Raw genomic sequence first — 21375 nt, forward strand, 5'->3', positions numbered from 1 at the left:
ACAACAATCTGAAGGCAGCAGAGCACTTCCCCCATGCAAAGGCATAAGGCTGCCCGTTATAGTCTAAGAAACTTTAAGAAAAGAACCGTAAGTCAAAATTTGCCCTCAGTCACAACTCCTCAGCGCTGCTCGAAACAAAGAAGAAATTAATGGAGAAACGTCTTCGTTACCATAGGTAATGAAAAGTGTTTTGGGATGCTAGGTTTTATCAATAACCACTATTTAGTGCTCTCAGGAACAGAGCCAGAGCGAGCTATTCATCCTTTACGAGAAGGTAAGCAGGGAAGACTTTCTCTAAAGCAGGGCAAATACAGAAAACGTGTCATCTTTTCACTGTTCTTCATTTTGTCTTAAGATTTACATTAAAGCAGAAATCTTACTTCTCGTCACCACTAATATTATCTGCATGGTTTTTTGAAGAGGTTAGATTCCACATGAAAAGTCTGTTTTTAAGGGGCGGGGGGACCCACTCCAAATTATAACGCTTGAAATACAAAGATTTTTCTCGGAGCCTGCACTGGGATTTTTCACTGACAACCTAGCGAATGGCTGCAGGGTCACCATGCTTTTTTGAATGAACCCCCGTCTGGCTTTTCTGTTACAGACGTAAATTATTGACCTCTTTTTCCAGGTGAAAACTACGAGATAATCAAATTGCAATGAGTGCTGGGGGAGATCGCAGTAATCCAGGAAAAGGAAAAACACTTTTTTCTTTCCACTCACCTCAGGCACTTCAGCTCGGAGATGGGGAGGCGAAGAGCTCACACTCCCCTCTTTAAATCAACCCAAACATCTCTAGATTGACAGCAGAACAGAAATAAATTCTCTTCCTCATTACAGGTGACAATTGACTTACTCGACTAATCCCAGCCTAAACTGCTTTGCAGTTAAGTCTGAATGATGAACGACAATTACGTGAGCTAGAATTATATTAAAGAGAAATTTCATAAAGATCAAGTGCTACATTCCTACAACGCAAAAGTTAAAAAAGGCTGACATGATGTTATCGATGCCCACCCTCGCCTGGGCTACCAAGACGATGAGGGGATGGAACACCTCTCTTATGAGGAAAGGCTGAGGGATTTGGGTCTTTTTAGTCTGGAAAAAAGACGGCTGAGGGGGGACCTTATCAACACTTATCAATACTGAAAGGGTGGGTGTCAGGAGGATGGGGCCAGGCTCTTTTCAGTGGTGCCCAGTGACAGGACAAGAGGTAACGGGCACAAACTTGAGCATAGGAAGTTCCACCTAAACACGAGGAGGAACTTCTTTGCTGTGAGGGTGGCAGAGCCCTGGCACAGGCTGCCCAGAGAGGTGGTGGAGTCTCCGTCTCTGGAGACATTCCAAACCCGCCTGGACGCGTTCCTGTGCCACCTGCTCTGGGTGACCTCCAGAGGGCCCTTCCAACCCTGACCATTCTGTGATTCTGTGATATGAAGAATGTACTCAAGAAGGTTTAAAAAAAACCCCCGATCTACAACGTCTGCACCAATCAAATACTAGTGAGCTGGAAGAACTGCCTGTGCGATCAGCAGTCCTGTACGGGATGAGGGCAAAATACAATCTCAGATATTTGCACAACCAGTTTCACAACTGAGAATCATTCCAAATGTTGAAAATATTTCTCAGAAATATCCACCTGATTACAGCTCGCTGGGAAGCCTTCAACAAAGCTACAGGAATTTCAACTCGATCTGGATTTCATTGCCGAGATGAAATTCAGGCAGAAGTCACATGAATCACGGTAAATCAAAGCAGCTGCTTCTAAGCACAGCTCCTTACAGAAAAAAAAAATAAACAGAAAACCAAACTCAAGCTTCGGGACAAAATCTTTTCTAACAAACCTTGGAGAAAATCAAAACGGCTGCTTCATTTTAGAAGAACGTCTGTTCGTTCTGTTAATTGCATCGCCCTGCATTTCTAAAAACAAAGTTTCCCCCTCCAAGAAAAGAAAATATACTGAAGGTCACAAAAACTTTTGAAATCAAATTGCACCCTTCCTCAGAAAAAGAAAACTAACCGATAGGTTTTGTAGCCCAGCCTCAGAGAGTTAGATAAACAAATCCCATTAGCTTCAGCGGGACATGAAATTTCCTTTCACCGCCTTTGCAAACCCAGATGAATATACAGACGGACATTGTTCAGAACATCTGGGTATACAAACAAGGGTTGTTCATTAAATTATTAGACTTAAAGGTGTTTTATTTTTTATGCTCTGGAGGGAGGAAATGTTCTACCTCTTCCCTATAAATACCCTCTCCCTTCTGGCTCAGTGTCCCAGATATCGCCAAATAAGGGAAAGACGGTTCCCTTCCTTTGACGGTGGTCCACGTTATCTCCTCCAAACTGGTGAGAACACGCTGTTTATCTTGCTCTGAAGCTCTGAGACCTTTGTGTAACTCTACTCCCCAGCACGGGGATTTAGCCACTGAGCATTTAAGCAGGATGAAAACGGACTTGATATGGGTTTTTTTTCTGTTAGTTGGATATCTATAAATTACGTAAACTCCTAGGAAAAAGCCTCAGATTTCAGTCTTCTGGATTTGACTGTCAGTTGTAGCAGAAGCTGCAAATTCTTGAGATAATATGAAGATCCTCGAGGGGAAGAGGTTGTGCCTTACGTCATTCAGCACCAACTTCCTGATAAATCATGGAGCAGATAGCTTATCCATCTCCCCCCGCCAAGGAGATCCTGCTGGCGAGATGACACAAGGGAGGGATAAAAGCAGATGAGAACAAGAGTATGAGAGTCTACGGGGGTTGATCAGGATTGTGAAAAAACAGCCTTGGGGAAAAATCCCAGACGCCGTCAAAAGGGTTTTCAAGTCACCACTAAGGTCAAACAAGAGCCCTGGACCCAAATTTCCCCACTCTTTACTAGATATAGAATAATGGAATCATAGAATGGTTCGGGTTGGAAAGGACCTTAAAGACCATCCAGTCCCACCCGCTGCCCTGGGCAGGGACACCTCCCACCAGCCCAGGTTGCTCCAAGCCCCGTCCAGCCTGGCCTTGAACCCTTCCAGGGATGGGGCAGCCACAGCTTCTCTGGGCAACCTGGGCCAGGGGCTCACCGCCCTCACAGCCAAGAATTTCTTCCTAATACCTCATCTAAATCTCCCCTCTTTCAGTTTAAAGCCATTCCCCCTCGTCCTATTGCTACATTCCCTCATAAAGAGTCCCTCCCCATCTCTATGCCCTACACTTTCCCAGGTGGACGTGGAGCTGTGTTTCCAGCAGGCTAGCACACTTGTGAAGATTAGGGAGCTTCAGGTGAGGTTTATTTTGTCTGAGCTTCTGTCATGAGCCCGAAAAATGGAACCAGAATCGCAGTAACCCCCCTGCCCGATTTGTGCCTCAGAGCCGTGGACGCCCAGCAGACCAACTCTCAGAGCAGCTTACAAAGATGACTTAAAAGCTTATAAAGATGATGTATCCACAGCTACCCTGATGTTTTGTTAGCATTTCCAGTTACAAAAATTCTGGATGAGACCAGGTTTGACACATTTATGTTCACCTCTAAAAGTAGCTGACATCGAAGATGGGAGAATATTGTCCAAGTAAATTAAGAGATGATGCTCCCATTTAGTTGATGAAGAGACTCTCTTATCAACAGCTTCTGGTGCCTAAGTTATGACACTGGTTCTTTAGTCTTTCAAGATAAGTGCATAAAAATAGAGTGTGAATATCTCTTCTCTCCCTGCCCCAACCCCCCTGAGTTTGCAGGACTCTGTGCTAACGAAGCGATGCTGGTTATACATCTGAGCAATTCGTCCTGCTGAAGAAAAGACATAAATTGAGCCTCAACCGGGTAAATTCTTGCATGCATACACATTGACATGAACCTGGGAACGTACTTTGCTTGAAATCCGCATAATGTCAATATGTTTGTAGCATATTCATCAGTCATTATAGAGCTGGCTTAAGTGCTTACTTTATGTGATTATTAGGTAAAATAATCTTTAGTAAAGAATCTGTGTGGCCCAGCTAATGGAGTTGACCGGTAGACAAAGGTGTATTCTCAGCATGTGAACATCAGAATTATCTGAAAGCCATAACCGTTTTTGTTTTCTGCCTGGACAAACCATTTCACAGCCTATTCTTTTCGAGAAAATACAAAAGATAAAGAACGTTCAAGAAGCAGGCACATTTCCAAATCGAAACAAACCAACCCACAAGCTCGGTGATGTTGCGAGAGATAAGGTAGAGGCCCGAGAACATCACACTGGAAATTCCCTGGTGTCACAAATTAACTGTGGTTTCTCAAGTTCAGACTAGTGCCCTAATTAATGCATCCTATTTCCTCCCGCTTATTAAAACTTAAAGAAAAGCAGCATGCACAGAACACACAAAACATATTTCTAATTAGATATAAGTCTAAACAACTCAGCCAAATAGCGTTTGCTGAAACTATTTAAAAAAATGCAGCAGGAACAGTAACACTATTCAGATCTCATACGTGATGCTGATCCATACTCACAAGATTCAACACGTCTCTGTTTCCAGTAAATATTGTTTCACATTTCATTACTTGGTATAATACTAAAAAAAAATAATAAAAATCACATATCCTGACAGATATATTTTAGTCTTCAGAGTGGTTTTTTTTCCATGTTACTAATAACATCACTGTGTCAGTTTTGACGGGTTGTCTTCAGGAGACAATCTTGTTAAATCTCCGTATTTTACGGAAATAAATACATTTAGGGAAATGAGGAAAGCTGCACTGATTTGGTGTATTTTGGACACCATTTATGACAATTTTTTTTTTCTGCAGAACATTTCTACGTTGGTATAACAGAGGTCTTTATTAGTACATACCCAGTCACCAGTTCCTGGATAGAAGAACACAGAAGTTATGTATATTGCCATAGTGTTTCTCAGCCTCTGCGCTCACATGGACCCAAAGTGATGAAACTAAGCTTTAAAATCTATAGGATATACAGGCACAGATACATATACAGCCCAATAAGCTCACAAAACAGATTCAGGACCAAAATAGAAAAGAATTGACAGGATCTAGAATGAGTAAGTAGAGGAACTTCGCCTGGTTCCTGTCTGCATTGAATCATAGCTCCCTCAATTTCCCTTTAATTTGCAGGCTCTGGGTTCAAAAGAGCCCAACTTGATACTATTAAAAAATAGAAAAAAAAACCTAACCACTTTTCCTAAATATATTTAAATGCTATAAAGAAGAGAGACGCAGAACAGGACAGGGCTGTATCAAGAAAGCGTCGCCTCTATTTCGTTCTTATGTTGCCACCCCTTCTGCAGCACGTACTGACAGCTTGCGGAGCGTATCCCACGCAGCTCAGGGAGAGCTAGAGCTACCCACATCTCCTGAGAAACGCCCGTCAGCAGCGTGGGCAGGAATATGAAGCATCTGAAGCAAAGGTTGGGAGTACCTGCAGGCTCCTTCAGTGCACAAAATCCAATTTACAAAACCCTCAATATCAGGAAAGAAACATCTTTGAGTTTTCAAGCTGGTTGTACACATGTGACAAAGGTCCTCCAAAAGTTTATGATGTATCTATAGTCTGCAACAACTCCTTGAACTCTTGAACAATTCCAATCTTGTTTTCTCCCTTATCCGTATGTAAAGCATGCCAACTCCACATGTAAGAAACCAGCTGCTCAGAGAAATGAGGTGGACTCCAGGTTAGCGTTGATCACTTCGGGCAACTGAAAAGCAAGTCTGCTTTTCAAAAAACAGTTAGACGAGTTCACAGACAACAGGCCGACACGTGGGGCACCAAAGTGACTAGGCAGGACTCAACCCTCTATCATGCCCAGCAGACCTGGATGCTGGTGGAGGAGCAGGGACCGGTGCATGGGATGGTGCTGGGCTTGCAGGTTCTCCCCCAGCAGCATCTCCACCACGACTGCTGAAGACCGACCAGTGGGCTAGATGGGCCTCTGCTCTGACCCAGGGTGGTGAGCCCCTGGCCCAGGTTGCCCAGAGAAGCTGTGGCTGCCCCATCCCTGGAGGGGTTCAAGGCCAGGTTCGACAGGGCTTGGAGCAACCTGGGCTGGTGGGAGGTGTCCCTGCCCAGGGCAGGGGGTGGCACTGGGTGGGCTTTAAGGTCCCTTCCAACTCTAACTGTTCTATGATTCTATGACCCATTAGGGCCAAATCTTCTCAAACCACCACAAACAAAAAAAAAATCTTTATGGAACACTTATATAAAGATGCATGTGACTCCCCCCAGTGCTCCCTCCCTGCCCAGGCTGCTCTGTTTATTCTGGCACCCAGCTCCCAGCACCCACCCAGCTCCCGGACAGGATGCACATAACAATCCATCTCCCGCTTTCTACTTTTACCCATTTGAAGTGGTTTAGTTTGGGCTATCTCAGGTTCTTCAAACTTGAATGAGGATTAAAAAAAAAAAAAAAAGATTTTTATCTGATTTGAACGAAGAAAAAAAAAAAAAGAAGACGTTTTATTAGCAAATAGGGGAAAGCATTGTAAGAATGTTCACAACTGCTTATGTTCCCACAGTACTTGCAGCCGCACACAAAACTTCTCAAACTACCAGATCCCTACATGACCAAGAAATGAACCACTGAGCACATGAGAAGGAAGTGACTCAGACTGAAATTCATAAAGGACAGCATGAATGGGACAGGATTTCCGCTTACAGCTCTTTTTACATGGCGAGGTTCCTTTCTAAGAAAAAAAAAAAAAAATAAAATCCAACACAAAACCCCAACCTTGATCCCTCCCTCTCCCATTCAGTTTTTAAAACAGCTCTGCAGAAAAGCTACAGTATGGATTTTAAATCAGAATCCCTGCAAAGGCTTCTGCCTGTACAAGACTGCATCCATCCTACCAGAGCAATAATTCCTAACTTTTCAGGCAATTATAAGCCATCGGTTTCCATTTTTTGCCTTAAAATACCATATTTCCAGCATCGCTAGAAATCTTTATTTACAAGTGCACCTCCCAACACAAAGGCACATTGCTCTCAATGGAAAAGGGGAGAGGCAACGCACTTAAATAAATCCCTAATCTGAAACTGTGATTTCCCTACTAAAAAGAGTTCGTGATGCCAGGCTGCAGGGCCGGCCTGGGATAAGGGTTCATAATAGAAGTATCAACGTACGTTTGACGCACTGTCGTGCTGTCCAGAGCACAGAGCGGCAGAGGAGCACATGCTGGACCTGCAATTGAAGAGGCGACTGAACCAAAAGCACTCCCAGGGTCACTGGCTTATTTTAAGTGCTATCAATGACGCCATTACCCCATTTCTTCCACCAGTGCTGAATCAGCTTTTTGGAAAACCCCTGCTTCTGTTCATATTAGAAGGAGTCAGTAAATTATTGACCCAGCACAATTTTCCTTGAGTGCTTACTCAAATGTCATGGGCATAATACAGGCAAGTAGTGTATGTATTGATGGAAAAGTATGTTTTTAACTAAAGTATCTCCTGTCCTGTGATACACATCATGCCTTTTCAAGGAAAAAAGCAGAGTTGTCTTTGCATTGTACACTGAACTTTTTGCTCAATATTATTCTTACAGTATTCCATAATAACCCCAGTGCAGTGGCAGCAGAGATTGCTTGGAGGAGCTCAGTAAGGAGCAACACGTCTCCTATAAGGACAGACTGAGAGTTGGGGGGGTTCAGCCTGGAGAAGCGAAGGCTCCAGGGAGACCTTAGAGCCCCTTCCAGTCCCTAAAGGGGCTCCAGGAGAGATGGGGAGGGACTCTGGATCAGGGAGAGGAGCGATAGGACGAGGGGGAATGGTTTTAAACTGAAAGAGGGGAGATTTAGATGAGATGTTAGGAAGAAATTCTTGGCTGTGAGGGCGGTGAGCCCCTGGCCCAGGCTGCCCAGAGAAGCTGTGGCTGCCCCATCCCTGGAGGGGTTCAAGGCCAGGTTGGACGGGGCTTGGAGCAACCTGGGCTGGTGGGAGGTGTCCCTGCCCAGGGCAGGGGGTGGCACTGGATGGTCTTTAAGGTCCCTTCCAACCCAAACCATTCTGGGATTCTATGACCACACCCCTCAAAGAAATTACTACCAAGCACCAAGGAGCAGGTCAAGCATTTACTTAAACACAGGGGTAGCAGATCCAAGAACAGAAAAGCCTGTCTTCCACTTCCCCGTCACAAACGCCACCATGCAGATCACATTCCTCTACCGATTAAAACAGGCTCAAGTCGCCTCTCAAAGCATCGGCTTCGGAGCGGCTGGACCTGCCAGCAGCGAGCTCCTCCCCACGCTCCCAGTGCCGCCTGTGCGCTGCTTCCGAAAAGCCCAGTCCCTAAGGAAAAACAACTGGGATTTTGGCTGTGCAAGCGTCAACTCCAGCAGCGTACAGGGCTCCCAAAGCCCCGCTCCCTGGATTGCTCCGACAGCCAAACGCCCAAAATAAGCACAGCGGCCACCATCGCACAATGTCCCCGCCCCCAACCAGATAAGAACTGACAGGCTACAAAACACATCGCCGTCTCGATTAAGAAATTCATGCAAACAAACCCACCAGCTCCAGTTCTCCCTCACCTTACTCTAAGTTTCACTCTAACTTCCTACATTCCTACTTGTCTCTTAAGAGTTTTTTTGGCTAAGTGGTTTTCTAAATAAAGGCTCGTATTCTCTACGTATTATATAGATATTTTTATAGTTTTTCCAGGCTATTCTGCAATTTGGGAAGCAGCCACACAGCACCATCAAATTTTTAACTATTAGCAGGCTTGAATCGATACACGTCCACAAAACGTGCAAGTTTAAACAGCTTTGCTGCTTGTTGTTTCTGACACGTTCTTTTTCTCGGCTATTCTAAACATTTCAGCATTCTGTTCTGTCATTTTAGCAACATGAATTAAAATTATCAAGCGCTCCCAGATTGCTTTTAACTCTCACCCCAGTTACCTGTATGGCCACATTAGTCAGGTGTCAGGCAATAAAATCCCCAAATAATTCAAGAAGAAACAGAGAAGGTAAATACAAAGCAGCAGATATGATTAGAAGCTTATAAATATCAAGTGGAAACTTATTTTAGGGCGTTGTTTTGGTGGGAGCCATTACAAATCCGCTATGACAAAATCCATAAATAAGAATATTAAAGGTCATATACGCTGATTGACAAGGACTAGTTGGGAAGTCTAACGTAGTGATTCATTTTCTTGGATTAAAGCATTCCCAACCACAGCTCCTTGCTAATTCTGAAGACCCGGAAGCACAGCTGCAAATCCTCATTCCTTACCAAGCCAGCAGCATTTTTTTTCCCTTTTGGCTATCACTTGAGTTACTTTTCATGAGTATTTATTTCAGTTTTGTCTCACGAAAGTAAAAGTACACGGGCAAATAAATATACACAATATATAGATAATGGAAAAACTTGTTCATGCATACGTTGTATGCATGAATTCACATGGGAGATTTCAAAGTGCGCTACATTATAAATATCCTAGACCATGTGGATATGAGCTTACTACAGAAAACTTTGTTCAGCCTCCTGCAGTTGTTGCAATCAGCAAAGAGACAGGCAGAGACCAGATCAGCGGAAAGGTGTAATAGATTATAACAAGTTATTAAGGCAAATTTAGGTAGAACGGGCTATGTGTAGAATGGCTTGTGATAAATGAGAGCTGATGAGACAAATGACCTCATCTTTTACCGTCGACTTTCAATTTCTTAATGATAAGCCTGCAAAAATGTTGAGGAACATTATTTTCAAAGTTACAAGATTTATTTAACCACTAATTCCAACAGCTGAGACTAAGCATTTTCTTCTCAAATTTCTTCCGCATCAACTACTCTTACTTTCATATAAGCAAACTTTTCAGCGATCATCTCTAAATGTTTCAGTAAGTTTACTACGTTCACCTAGGAGATGCAAAGTAGTGCTATCAAGTGGTCACATTTTGGTTAGAGCTCAATTATCCGCAAGGATTTTTGTGAAGTGTCAAGATCCCCGTACGAAAAGCAAAATAAAACCAAGAACTTGCCTATCAAATGCATTTCTGTTTCCGATAGATAAAAAGAGAATGATGCCGCATCTACCAGGGAGTAGCCATCAAAGATGGGGAGGCAACTGGGTCGGCTTACAAAACAAATAGAGTATAGCAAGCTCAAGGTTTATATTTGAGTTCACACTGTATTAACACTGTCTTTATGTGCGGGTGGTAGTGTTTTTTGGCATAGTCACCAGCTCCATATACAGGCCGTCGTAAGCCGGAAAGGTGCAATAAAAAGGAATTAAAAATAAATAAAACCGTCTTTACCGTGTGGGTCTTGTTCATTTGACTTTGGGCTGCTTCTGGCTCTGCGCTCCGGCTTCTTCACGGCCGGAGCCCCCCCGCCGCCGCCGCTGCTTGCTCCATTGTGGCTCTTTGCATAACCATTATATACGGTTGCGCAGCTGCCTATATGGCTTTTGTAGATGGAGGAAGGAGGACTGTTCAGACGGTTTTGGCGATCGATCTGCCTGTCTTTGAGTTTTTTGTGCTGTGGTTTGCTGTACTGGTCTTCCCTGGTAATATAGCTGGACATCCCGTATAGTGGTATGATTTCTGAAATGCAAGGATTCACCCAGGTTAACGCAGAACAACAAAAATCACTGAATTTTTTTTTCAGAAAACCAAATTCCTGACCACCTCTAAATCAAACGGTGCCAGATTTTCTTGGAGATGGATTTTACAACCAGGGTTGTTTTTTTTTTCTTGTCTTAAAAAAGCTTTTCTGCAGGACTGATCAATTTTTGGTATTATATTAAGTGTGCTCATTTGCTCTTTGAGATTTTATAGCTCTTTGGATGAGCCCATATGAACAAGAAAAATACAGCAATTAGGGCCACATTTTTCCTCTCCTTTTCAGTCTTTGTTTTTCGGGGACGCAGATTTCAAGGAAAAACCCAGGGAGACCGATATTTAGGAAAAAGCCTTCATGAGTTCACAGCAATTTAGCAGTTTCTTCCCCAGGGCCCGACTGGACAGAATAAGCTGAGATGCCCTGGTTTCAAGCTGCCATCACTGATTACACATAATTTAATATCCCAGTATAAATAGATTTTACAATCGTGTCAACTGTGCCTGCCTAAGGAGAGAAGTGCAGCATGAAGTGGAAGCTCTGAGTAAATAAAACTGTCTAAAAAAAAGCTTGGGAAGTATCATCAATATCATGTGTACACTTCAGAACGACTTCATTAAATACAATCCTTCCCTTTCCTCTCTCCACGAATGACTCTCTCTAACCTAAGGCGGGTCAGCTTGCAGGAATCAGAACATTGTCTGCTTTTCTCTATAGTTCAGTCCTCCTTTTTACGCTCCGCTTTCAGTCTGAAGCTTGAGCAAATTCGTGCCCAAAACAACAATTTTACCTTTGTCAGCAAAGTAACCATTGACGCCCGATATATTCTTCATATTTTTTTCTACATCCATTCTGAAGTTATCGTAGAAACTTCTGAAGCAAACAAACACCCTGTTGGAAGCTTTGTAAGTTGAGATTGCCATGTATACTGTAATTATAATTATTTATATGCACATATATATAATTATATATGCACTTACAGTTTTCCAGGTTGTTTCCACTAGCCAGATTCTCTTTCTTCGCTATTTCATTGAGTCTTGGCCTTCACCTTTCCTTATCCAGCTACATGATCGTATTCGCATGCTCCCAGCAGCTAACTGCCTAAAACCAGCGTGCTACAAATAAATGCCATCTTTTTTTTTTACAAGTCATTGTATGGCAAACGGGCAACAGTGGACTGATACTCATCAGTACAATATTCGCCACTTCAATTATTTTCACAGAATCATAGAATTTGAGTGTTACAGGTATAGGGCATCCTAGTAAAGCAATCAAGGATTATTTTATTTCATTTTGTAAGTTGAATCGGCTTTTTGGTATCTCCTGGCTATAGAAATATTCATCAGCTACTTAGCTAGCAGCTCTATGTTCCCTTGGCACAGCAGCGTGTTTGCACGCAAGACTTTGTCTAGCAATCTGACAGGCCGTCCTGCTCCTGTTCTGCCTGTCTACACCATCCTGCTGGTTTCCTGAGCTTCCCACTTCCTCCTTTCCCAGTATAACAAAGCTAAGCGTCAGCTGTAAGGGGTCCATTCCTCATTAGCAAACTAGGTCTGTTGGTCAGCAGAACCTTCAAGGGGTAGCATCAACAGATATCCCCCCTCCTCTCTTTCTGCCTCTTCCTTCCCACTCCAGAGGAACCTCACTTCTGGTGATGGAACCTCACTTCTTCTGGTGGTATGGCTTAAACATAGTCTTTAGAAAGGCTCTTAACTGCAGGCAGTTCAGCACTAACGTAAACCCATGAATCCTGAACTGATTTCCATGTTAAACATCTCAAGCAGCTTTGCCGATTACTTTTTTGGTGAACACCCTCTTTCAGATTACAGAAAGATTTATCTCCAGGGTGGCAGAGACACAACAGAGCATAGTTCAGACAAAAATATGCCCCTTTCACTCCTTTTCTTGCAATTATTTACTCATGGCCTGATTAGGGTTGCCATGCTACCCTTTGGTGTCGGACAATGCTTTTCAGTGACTTACTGCAAGCCTCAACCAGAATAACAAACAGAAAATGCCTGCTATTTCTTGGAAAACCACTGTGGCCAGGAGCGGCCGGGGGGCAGAAAGCACATCACGGCCAACAGGAAGCGGTATCCGGCTTTTCCCACTGGAAATGACTGCGGCAAGCCCTGCTCGGATCCAGCCCTCCGTATCCATCCTCGTTCCCAAGCCAGGACTGACACATTTTGTCGCTTGGTTTTCTGTGCAATGCCTCATCGTGACACAGCAAGAGCAATCGGCGTGACTCACGTCCCTAGTTCAGAACACAGGATGAGGCATTTTTTCCCACTGTATTTACAAATTAAGTTAAAATTGACTTTGTTTCTGCAACCTAGTGCTGTGACACAGGATTGTCCAACATTGCTGCACTCTGGATGCGCTCCCCAAAGCTTTTCCTGCTCTGGATGTTAAAGGAGGAGGCTCCATCCATGTGGGTACAACCACTCTACAAGTTCTCCAATTAACTTCTTTCCACTCTTGGTTTCACTTGTCCCAAAAACTTGCTGAACAGAGGTGTGAAACACCCATATCTTCCTTCCAGCTCACCTTGTTCTCCATATATTGTAGGGGGAAGATGATGCTGTGGGAAAAACTGTGGTGGCATGTCCCCAGGTCCAGTGACAGGAGGATAAAAAGCTGTATGAGAGTTGTGAATAAAATGGGGATGGTGCGTCAGGTATGGAGGTAAGTGATGGGTTGGCGAGATGGCCGAAGGATAGCTAGGAGGGTAACACTCTGGAGATTGGGGGGTAACCACCACCCTCCGAACGCCGGTGTTGTCTTCTATCACCTGGAAGGGAAGGCAAGGAAATGAGCACATTATCTGAACCAAACATATTTTTAAACCAGCACTGTTTACGGTTTGTTCTCCCATTAGAAAATGGTGGATCCTCAGGTTTATCCATAAACACATTTCTAAAATTAATATCAGCAGATGTTGTCATAGTGGTGATGTGGCTTTTCTTGGAGACTCGGATAGCCACACTAATCACTGGGAGACTCGCTGCTGCTGGTGATAACTATGTGGCTAGGAGACAAAATAAATAACCTGTATTTAGGGAGTGAAACAATAGAAAGAGGAACACAAGGCACCAAAATAAGAGTACTCATTGGGACCAAACCTCCACGTTCTGCCCATAAAATTACTACCACTGATTCTGACAGCGCTCTGAGTGAGTATGGAGTCAGTAACGCTTGGAAATCAGCTGGCACTGCTCTTGTGGAGAAGCTGCGTGTGTGCACAGAGACGTGGACTCTGCAGGAACCCCTTGTGTTGACACACGTTTTCAAAAGAATCGCTCTGTTCACAACAGGTATCTCTTCAAGACAAATCATAGGGCAGAAGGGGTTTTTTTCTGCTGCAGAGCTGGTCTATACGTCCGTGCAAATCAGCTCTGGAATATGCATAACTTGGCCCCCGATGCCATAGTCAAAGCATGTAAAAACAGATGTAGGAAGGTGGAAATGTGCTTAGGCTGAAAAAAGGTTTTCAGCTTATAATTTTTCCAGAGCTATATTTCTGGAGAACAGTCAACCAGCCAAATATCAGTCCAGACTTCGGAGCCAAGCTTTTCTTGAAGCTTATTCAAAAAAACTTCTGACATTTCTGGAACTCAAAAATACAACCGCGTATGAACAATCACTATCCCTTTGATTCTGTACCTTGAGGTGCATAAGGTAGAAAAGCACAAAGGAAGCGTAATTTAGTTTCATACAACAAACAGGATGTTAAAAGTCTAATTTTTTCTAACCGACTAATGACACACTGGTGGAATAATACAGGTGATGAATGTGTTGTATGAGATAAGTGCATGTGCGTCAAGGGCACGTGCCATAAGATGCTGCCACTCTCAGCTGATGACCACCAACATCAGCAGGAGTTATCTACCCCCATAGAAGCATCAGCAGAAGCCCCTGCTATGGATCCCCACACTCCAGTGAGTCTTGTCACATCACAGTGTCAGCCTAAACCACAAAGAAAAACTGGTTTAGGCTGATATACTCTGAAGTGAAGCAACAGCATGGGCACACGGTCGCTTCTGCTGACTCTGCTGCAGAGGACCAAGCCCCATCTAAGAGGCCATAGAATCACAGAATATGTTGGGTTGGAAGGGACCTTCAAAGGCCACCTAGTCCAACCCCCCTGCACTAAGCAGGGACATCTTCAACTAGATCAGGTTGCTCCAAGCCTCATCAAGCCCGGCCTCGAATGTCTCCAGGGATGGGGCCTCCACCACCTCTCTGGGCAAATGCCTACAGCCTCCACTAAACACGAGCCATGGCCCAGGCATCAGCTCCGCAATTTATCACCGGGTAAAATTTAACTAATATTAGCAGACCCCGTTCCTTCCTTAGGCCATCCGCATTCTAAGGGTGTATGAATTTACGCCTGTTAGCTACAGGCTGCGACCACAGTCATGGACAATTTCTGCGGGTTGGCTGGCGTCCTACAGAAGAACATTTGCTGTAGAAAGTTAATTCACTCACTTGTAATTGACATTTTACATTAAAAAAATGCTCTGCTGAATAACCCTAACAGAAATAGTTTAGCTTCACATACTTGATCCTAACCTCTAGATTTACAACCTCAGCCCGCAATTTGTCATCTGCTAGCTTAAAATTTTGAATTTACAGAGTCCTCAGAAGAGGGCTGAACCTCGGAGATTCAGACTGTTTAGAGATTTAGATCGGTGTCACTCCTGCGTTTTCAGGCCTCCTATCTCTGCTACTGGTTCTACTCAACCTCCACAGCATCTCTTATCCTGGCGCCAGCTCTGAAACCCACACTCCAAAAGCCAGAGAAGAGGAAAATCCTTTTCCATTTAGCACACACAGAAGTACTTATTTAGGACTGTGTACAGAAATGTTGGACTTAACCGTCTTAGACTTGAATCATGCTCTAATTTGAGATAGCAAGTTCCTACGTCTTGATATGAAAAGTCTTCACCCATGGCTTTAACTGGTCCAAGCCCCAAAGACAACTTTAACTTCAGTCTTCCAGGTGGGTATAAGCTCTCATCTGTGCATCTAGACCGGACTACACCTGTATTTTGTGCCCTAGTGAAAGATGAATATGTTAAAAACCAGATTTAGACAGAAAGCTTGTACTCTGTAGCAGCACGCAACGTAAACTCGTATTTAAAATTTTTCGGATTTCTCTCCCTCAACTATCTTCTAGGGAGACGGGAAGAAAGCTCAGAGTTCCTCCTAAGACCTTTTGGATGAAATTATCCTGCTAGATGAAACCATAAACCACCAACGGTAGTGACAGAAACGCCAGAGACCAGGGGATGATCCGGCCTTCCCCAGGGCTTTCATCCAAAAGCTAAGAGACTAATATTAATATATTGTATTTGTTTCCTCCCAGGCCACTAATGGTGACAGCATTCTTCTTACTTCATGTGCACGTGTTCCAAAGAAACGCAGAAACACAGGGGACCTTGCAAAAAAATACTTTGTTTCCCTATCCTACAGGGCATTTTCTCCCTAAACTAGGAATTGTGGATTTATATGTAAATTTTTGAAGCTGCACATACCATCTTTAAATATGATATTCTCTCCTTAACAGATCGTAAATTTGGTAATCCAATGTATTATGTATTCTCTGCATTAGGTAGCTATAAAACCAGCACAGGTTAAGACTGTAAATACATCTTGATTTGTAAAACTCGCAGTAGGGAGATGACAGCGGTGCCACTCTGGGAGATGAGGCTCTTTCAATTCATCAGAAAGACGGAATTCAGTTCAAAGAGGAAATTAGGTTTGATCCATTAACGTAGCAGAGAGATTAAACTTCGCTATTTGAGGAAGAAATCCCCAATTCTTTGTATCTGCTTAAAACCGTTTGTCGTGAAGATCGTAAATTCATCAGGAAAACACATTCATCAGCTAAATGTCTTCTACTCCAGCGCCCGGAAGCAATGAAACCCTAATCCCCGTTGAGGTCTCCAGATGCAACTGGAATATTAGAAGTAATTGCTATTGCTAATTTTAGCAGTTTATATTTACAGAAAACAAATTATCTCTGGTCATTTGGCACCTAGAGCTAAACTTTCATTATTTCGTGTTTTTCAAACAGCTACTAGGTAAGTTGTCTTTTGCTGTTATTTTTTGCGCTGGCTGGTGTAATTGGCATGCCGCCTCAAGAACAATATTATTATAGCATAGTTCTGTGTGGGTTTTTCCATATTTTAGGGAGCTTAATTGCTGAGTGAGGTAGATAGATGATCGTGCAGGAGAATCTGGATGAACATTACTGAGACACAATAAAATTGCCTCCCCCATCGGTTGCCACATTTTGAGAATAACATTTTAAATGTTACTTGTTTTACATAAAGATATCACTGTAGCAATGGAAACTCAATCTAACTAGAGATAATTCACATATTCAAAGTACATCACTACTCCCCATTCTCTTATTTTTCTCCATCGAAATTTAAGGCTACACCCCCAGCAAAAAGACAGACATGGTAATTTTGCACCGGTAAACTCTGCCTGTATTTTGTCAGTTCCAGTTAAAGGAATAGAATCATCTCATTCTGTAACACACGTTTACTGAATGGGTATAATATGGTGATACAGAATTAATTCCCACTTGATTTCAAAGAGTTTTTCTCATTTCACTTAAACTTAGCGTGCTAGATTCAGCAAGGACATCTGGAGCATGGCCACTGGGTGGACCACGACCAATACTTTGGGGATTTCATCTACTAATTTGAAACTTCACTCATAGATCAATCTGTACCAGAAAACAGTACAGAATGAGCTCATCCACGAGGAACCTGGACGTCAACATTTTATTTATTGACTTCATTTATTAAGGATGCCAATCCAAGTCCAGGCCAGCCCTGGCAAGTTTGCCTCACTATCTTTGCCATCCATCACGTACTAACACCTGTATTAAATCTGCACCTTGAACCTGGAAAACAGACAGATGAACATCTATAACGCTGGTAAGGATGGTGAAGCGTTTTAAGTCTAGAATGATACAGGTCTTCAGGACCAAAGCTCACGAACTTAAAAGGATCGTCCCTTTATAGCTTGCTCTGTGTGAGCGTGAGATCTGCACGACCTTCCTTGTGTTCAGAGCGTTGGGGAGGATCATCCTCTTAAAGGATGACTCCATCGATCGCAGCCTACAAAACACACGGAGAAGCTCTGTGAGCTGTAAACCATATGAAAACAAAGAGTCTGTGGCTAAAAGCTGATGCTTGCCAAACATGATTTTGGAGAACACCTCTCAGTGTACAGGACCCAAGACCAAGATGACCCCGATTCCCAAGGATGTGATGGATTTTCTACCATTTTAACTGTCATTTAAAGACCTTTCTCTTTCTAGAAGTTACGCTCTAGTTCTGTCAAATGCTATATGCTTGATGCAGGAACTGCAGCACCATGGCTTGGGCTGCGTAGCTCAGCCTACGTGACCCCAGCGTTACCTCATGACAAAAGGAATGTTATCAGTTCTATGCATACTTCAAGCTCCAACCAGTAAATTAGTCCTTTAGCCTTAAAATATCTGTGGCAGAAACCACATATTAACAACTCTGATAAAAAAAAATAATAAATAAATAAATCAAAAGTGGGGTTTCATGCCAAATTTCCACATCCAACTACACGAGTAATTCCTCAAACTCCAGTGGAACTGCTCCAGATTTATTTCAGAGAGAGCAGCCCTCAGCCAATAGCCCTAGGCAAACAAGTTCACGATCGTGCTTTTTGATATTTCCATTGTCCCAGTTCTCCTCACTAGAACACCCCAAATCCTACTTCCCTCCTACCAAACATACACTGTGAAAAGCAGAAACAACAATCCATGAAGATGTCCCCAAATTTAATGGCTTGGCATACAAATAATGATCTTTAATCTTCAGATTAGGCTAACACCAGGGAGCCAGAGTGCTCTGGGAGCCAGGAGGAGGCACTGGGCCACAGACCCCAAGGCCACGCAGCCTCTGGTGGACATCCCAGAGGAGAGCATGGTCCCCGCCTGCCCCACGGGACTCGTGCAGCAGGGAAGCAGCTCCATCCACAGCTTGCAACTGGAACGGGCATTAACAGCTTGTGCCCTACAAGTCATAGGACCTGCTCCCTCCTTCTCCTTTAACATGCAACAGTTGAAACCAAAGTTGTTGACTTTGCAAGCACTGAATACAGATTTCTCTACCACGCCACCTTCCACAGCTAACTGTCACAGTAGCAATATTGTCCGCCGAGAGCACAGCAAGGAACTTTTTCCTCCCTTTCATATTTAACTAACCCTTAGCCAACAAAGAATTGCAGAGACATGAACTCTGACCTGACAGCTCATATCTGCCAGAGGTGCACAGAGGCTGGTCCGCTGCTCCGCAGAGGAAATGCAAAATAACTGGCTGTATTTCACCCGTCTTTGAAAGTAAAACCATAGCACGAAAGATCTGAACTGGCGGTGTGTGTTTCTCTATTATTTCCCCAGATTTTTGCCCACGCTGGCTAAGCCTCATCATTGGGAGCATCCTTAACATCAACCATCCCAGCTTCTAGTCACAACTACTACTAGAAATAGAGTCTAACTATTTTTCCGCTGCTTCCAGTGGAGCTGGCCCGGCAGGGCACACAACCTCTGGCCAATTTTTTGGCTGATCATTTTGACAACACCGAAGAGGTAACGAAGCACCATTTTAATCCAGGCTTGCAATCACTAGACAACTAATGTAATATTTAGGTCTCATACTCGCAGCTCCAAGAGGCTTGGCATAACAAAACGGAAAAAAAGTTGTCAGGCTTTTTTTTAATAGTCACCGTTACTTCTCCATGGGGGTATTTGCTTTCTGCCTGACTCTTAGATGTACACTTTGGGGACAAATCAAACAAACAAACAAGAAAATAATCAAGTATCTTTTGATTCCTATCTCAGAGTGCATTAATTTGCTTCATGGCCTTTCCCTTACCATTCTAAATTGACGTTGTATTTTCATTGTTTGTCATAAAATAGAGTTTTTAACTATGAGGCAACAGACAAAAGGAAGAGCAAATAAGGCAGGGACCTTTATTACAGTAAGAACTAATTTGATTGTTACACACTTTCAACTACCGCTTCATATGACACAGTCTGAAAGGCAAGAGTCTCGCTGGTCACACAGCACAACACACATTCTGCTGCCGAAAAGCACTAAATACAGAGCTTTCCCCTAAAACTTTCTAACATATTTCCATCTCCTTGGAAAATTTTTTCAGAAGAGGGTTGGTTGGGTTGGGTTTTTTTGGTTAAGAAATTACTCAAAGGCTTCTTTAGTGGGATTATTATGGTGCCCTAAAAAAAAAAAAAAAAAAAGCATTAAGGAGGAACTGGGGTCAGACCAAGATACAACTGGAAGATTTCACAATTCTGGTTTGGAAAGCGTTTCAAATATACCCACCGTTTATCTCAGCACAGGGGCTGAGAGGTATAACCGTATTAATGAAAAGAAGGGGTTAAAGTTATTTCAAAGGAAGGGTAAATCTTTAAAAAAAAATTCCTCCGTATGATGTGGGCCAATTTATTAAATTAGGTGAGGGCAGGAGGAGTATTAATCAGCTCTGCAAATGCTGCCTCAAAGCGCAGCCCAACCACCCACCGCGGGACGCTGGAGGAGGAGGAGGAGGATGAAGCCGGACCACCCTGCGTCCTGCCCTCTCTCCTCCCCTGGCGAAGAGCGTCGCCTGTACTCGAAGCATGTTTTCACTCTGTTCAGAAGTTAAAATACCACAGAGCGATTGCAGTATTTTGTGGGATTTAAGTATGACGCCATCCACAATTTTTCAGAATTACACAAGCTCACATGTTTCCTAGGGAGGGGAAGGAATTCCAGGACATCATCTATTTTCTGCTTAACCAGATGCCAAAATATATGTACCAAAAGTTCTTACGCTATTGATCAAGGATATTTGAAATACTTTGTATATACTCTTAATGAAGTTTTCGGTCTAATCTAGGTCTCAAAGTGGTGAAATTATTGGATTTATTGTCTTGTTCACAGTTACTCTGCCTTACATCAACTTTTTTTTTTTTTTTTTCCCTTTTTCTTTTTTTCTTCCTTACTTCAGAAGGAGACTAAGCTTTGCAGAAGATGGAAGGAACACAACCAACCCGGTAATCTGAAGCGGTTATTTACAGAGAGGAGCAGGAGCTGTTCAAGAGCTCCAAAACCTAACAGCTTTGTGAAAAGCCTTTTTTCATTTTTTCCATAGACAGATAATTAAATCACATTTACTCTTGAAAACAAACCAAACCCCCCAGTTCTTGATACGCTGCGGGATTTCTGCTGGGAAGATACCGAGGATCAACAGCACATTTTATTGCTACAGTGGCTCCTTTTCTCACTTCCACTGGTCTCCTACCCCTTCTGACGGTCACACTAGAACTTAAGGCATCACCCTAAGAAGGTGGACTCCTCTCCCTCTCACAAAGGGAGAGAATTCGCACAGCTCGGCTGAGTCCGTGTGCATCGCTTTTGCTATTGCTTTTATATACGTTTTAACTCTTGAAGAAGCGTACCTGTGAGATATAACCGGGAGGCACATGAATAGGGGGAATGGATCCATTGGGTGACATCATGGGAACCTCTGCTGGTCCTAAAAGAAAGAGAGAAATAAGATATTAGGGCTTTTTTCAGTTAAAAAAAATTGCACAATCGCTCAGAAAAGGCTAAAAAAAGCTTTATTTTTGAAGCCTGCAATAACGAAATGAGCAGCTCCACTAATTTCTGGTATATGGAAAATGCCTTGTGCCATCATTCTGAGAATAAGATCATTGTTCAACGACTTTACCATATATTCCGTTGAAATAATATTTTCATCATAAAACAGCGAAAACATAGACT

The 21375-nt window shown here is 43.1% G+C and overlaps 1 protein-coding gene across 1 annotated transcript in view; it reads right to left on the reverse strand.

Moving 5' to 3' along the window:
* The window catches only part of FNDC3B (fibronectin type III domain containing 3B), a 213803-nt gene that overhangs the window by 91427 nt on the left and 101001 nt on the right, over nucleotides 1-21375 (reverse strand). The window contains exons 4-6 of the mRNA XM_054204807.1: nucleotides 21051-21127; nucleotides 13082-13325; nucleotides 10228-10515 (exon numbers count right to left, since the gene is read on the reverse strand). Of these exons, the coding sequence (XP_054060782.1) occupies nucleotides 10228-10515; nucleotides 13082-13325; nucleotides 21051-21127 (609 nt within the window). The remainder of the gene's footprint in view (nucleotides 1-10227; nucleotides 10516-13081; nucleotides 13326-21050; nucleotides 21128-21375) is intronic.

The sequence above is a fragment of the Rissa tridactyla genome, chromosome 6, assembly GCF_028500815.1.
Source record: "Rissa tridactyla isolate bRisTri1 chromosome 6, bRisTri1.patW.cur.20221130, whole genome shotgun sequence".
Classification (NCBI taxonomy): Eukaryota; Metazoa; Chordata; class Aves; order Charadriiformes; family Laridae; genus Rissa; species Rissa tridactyla.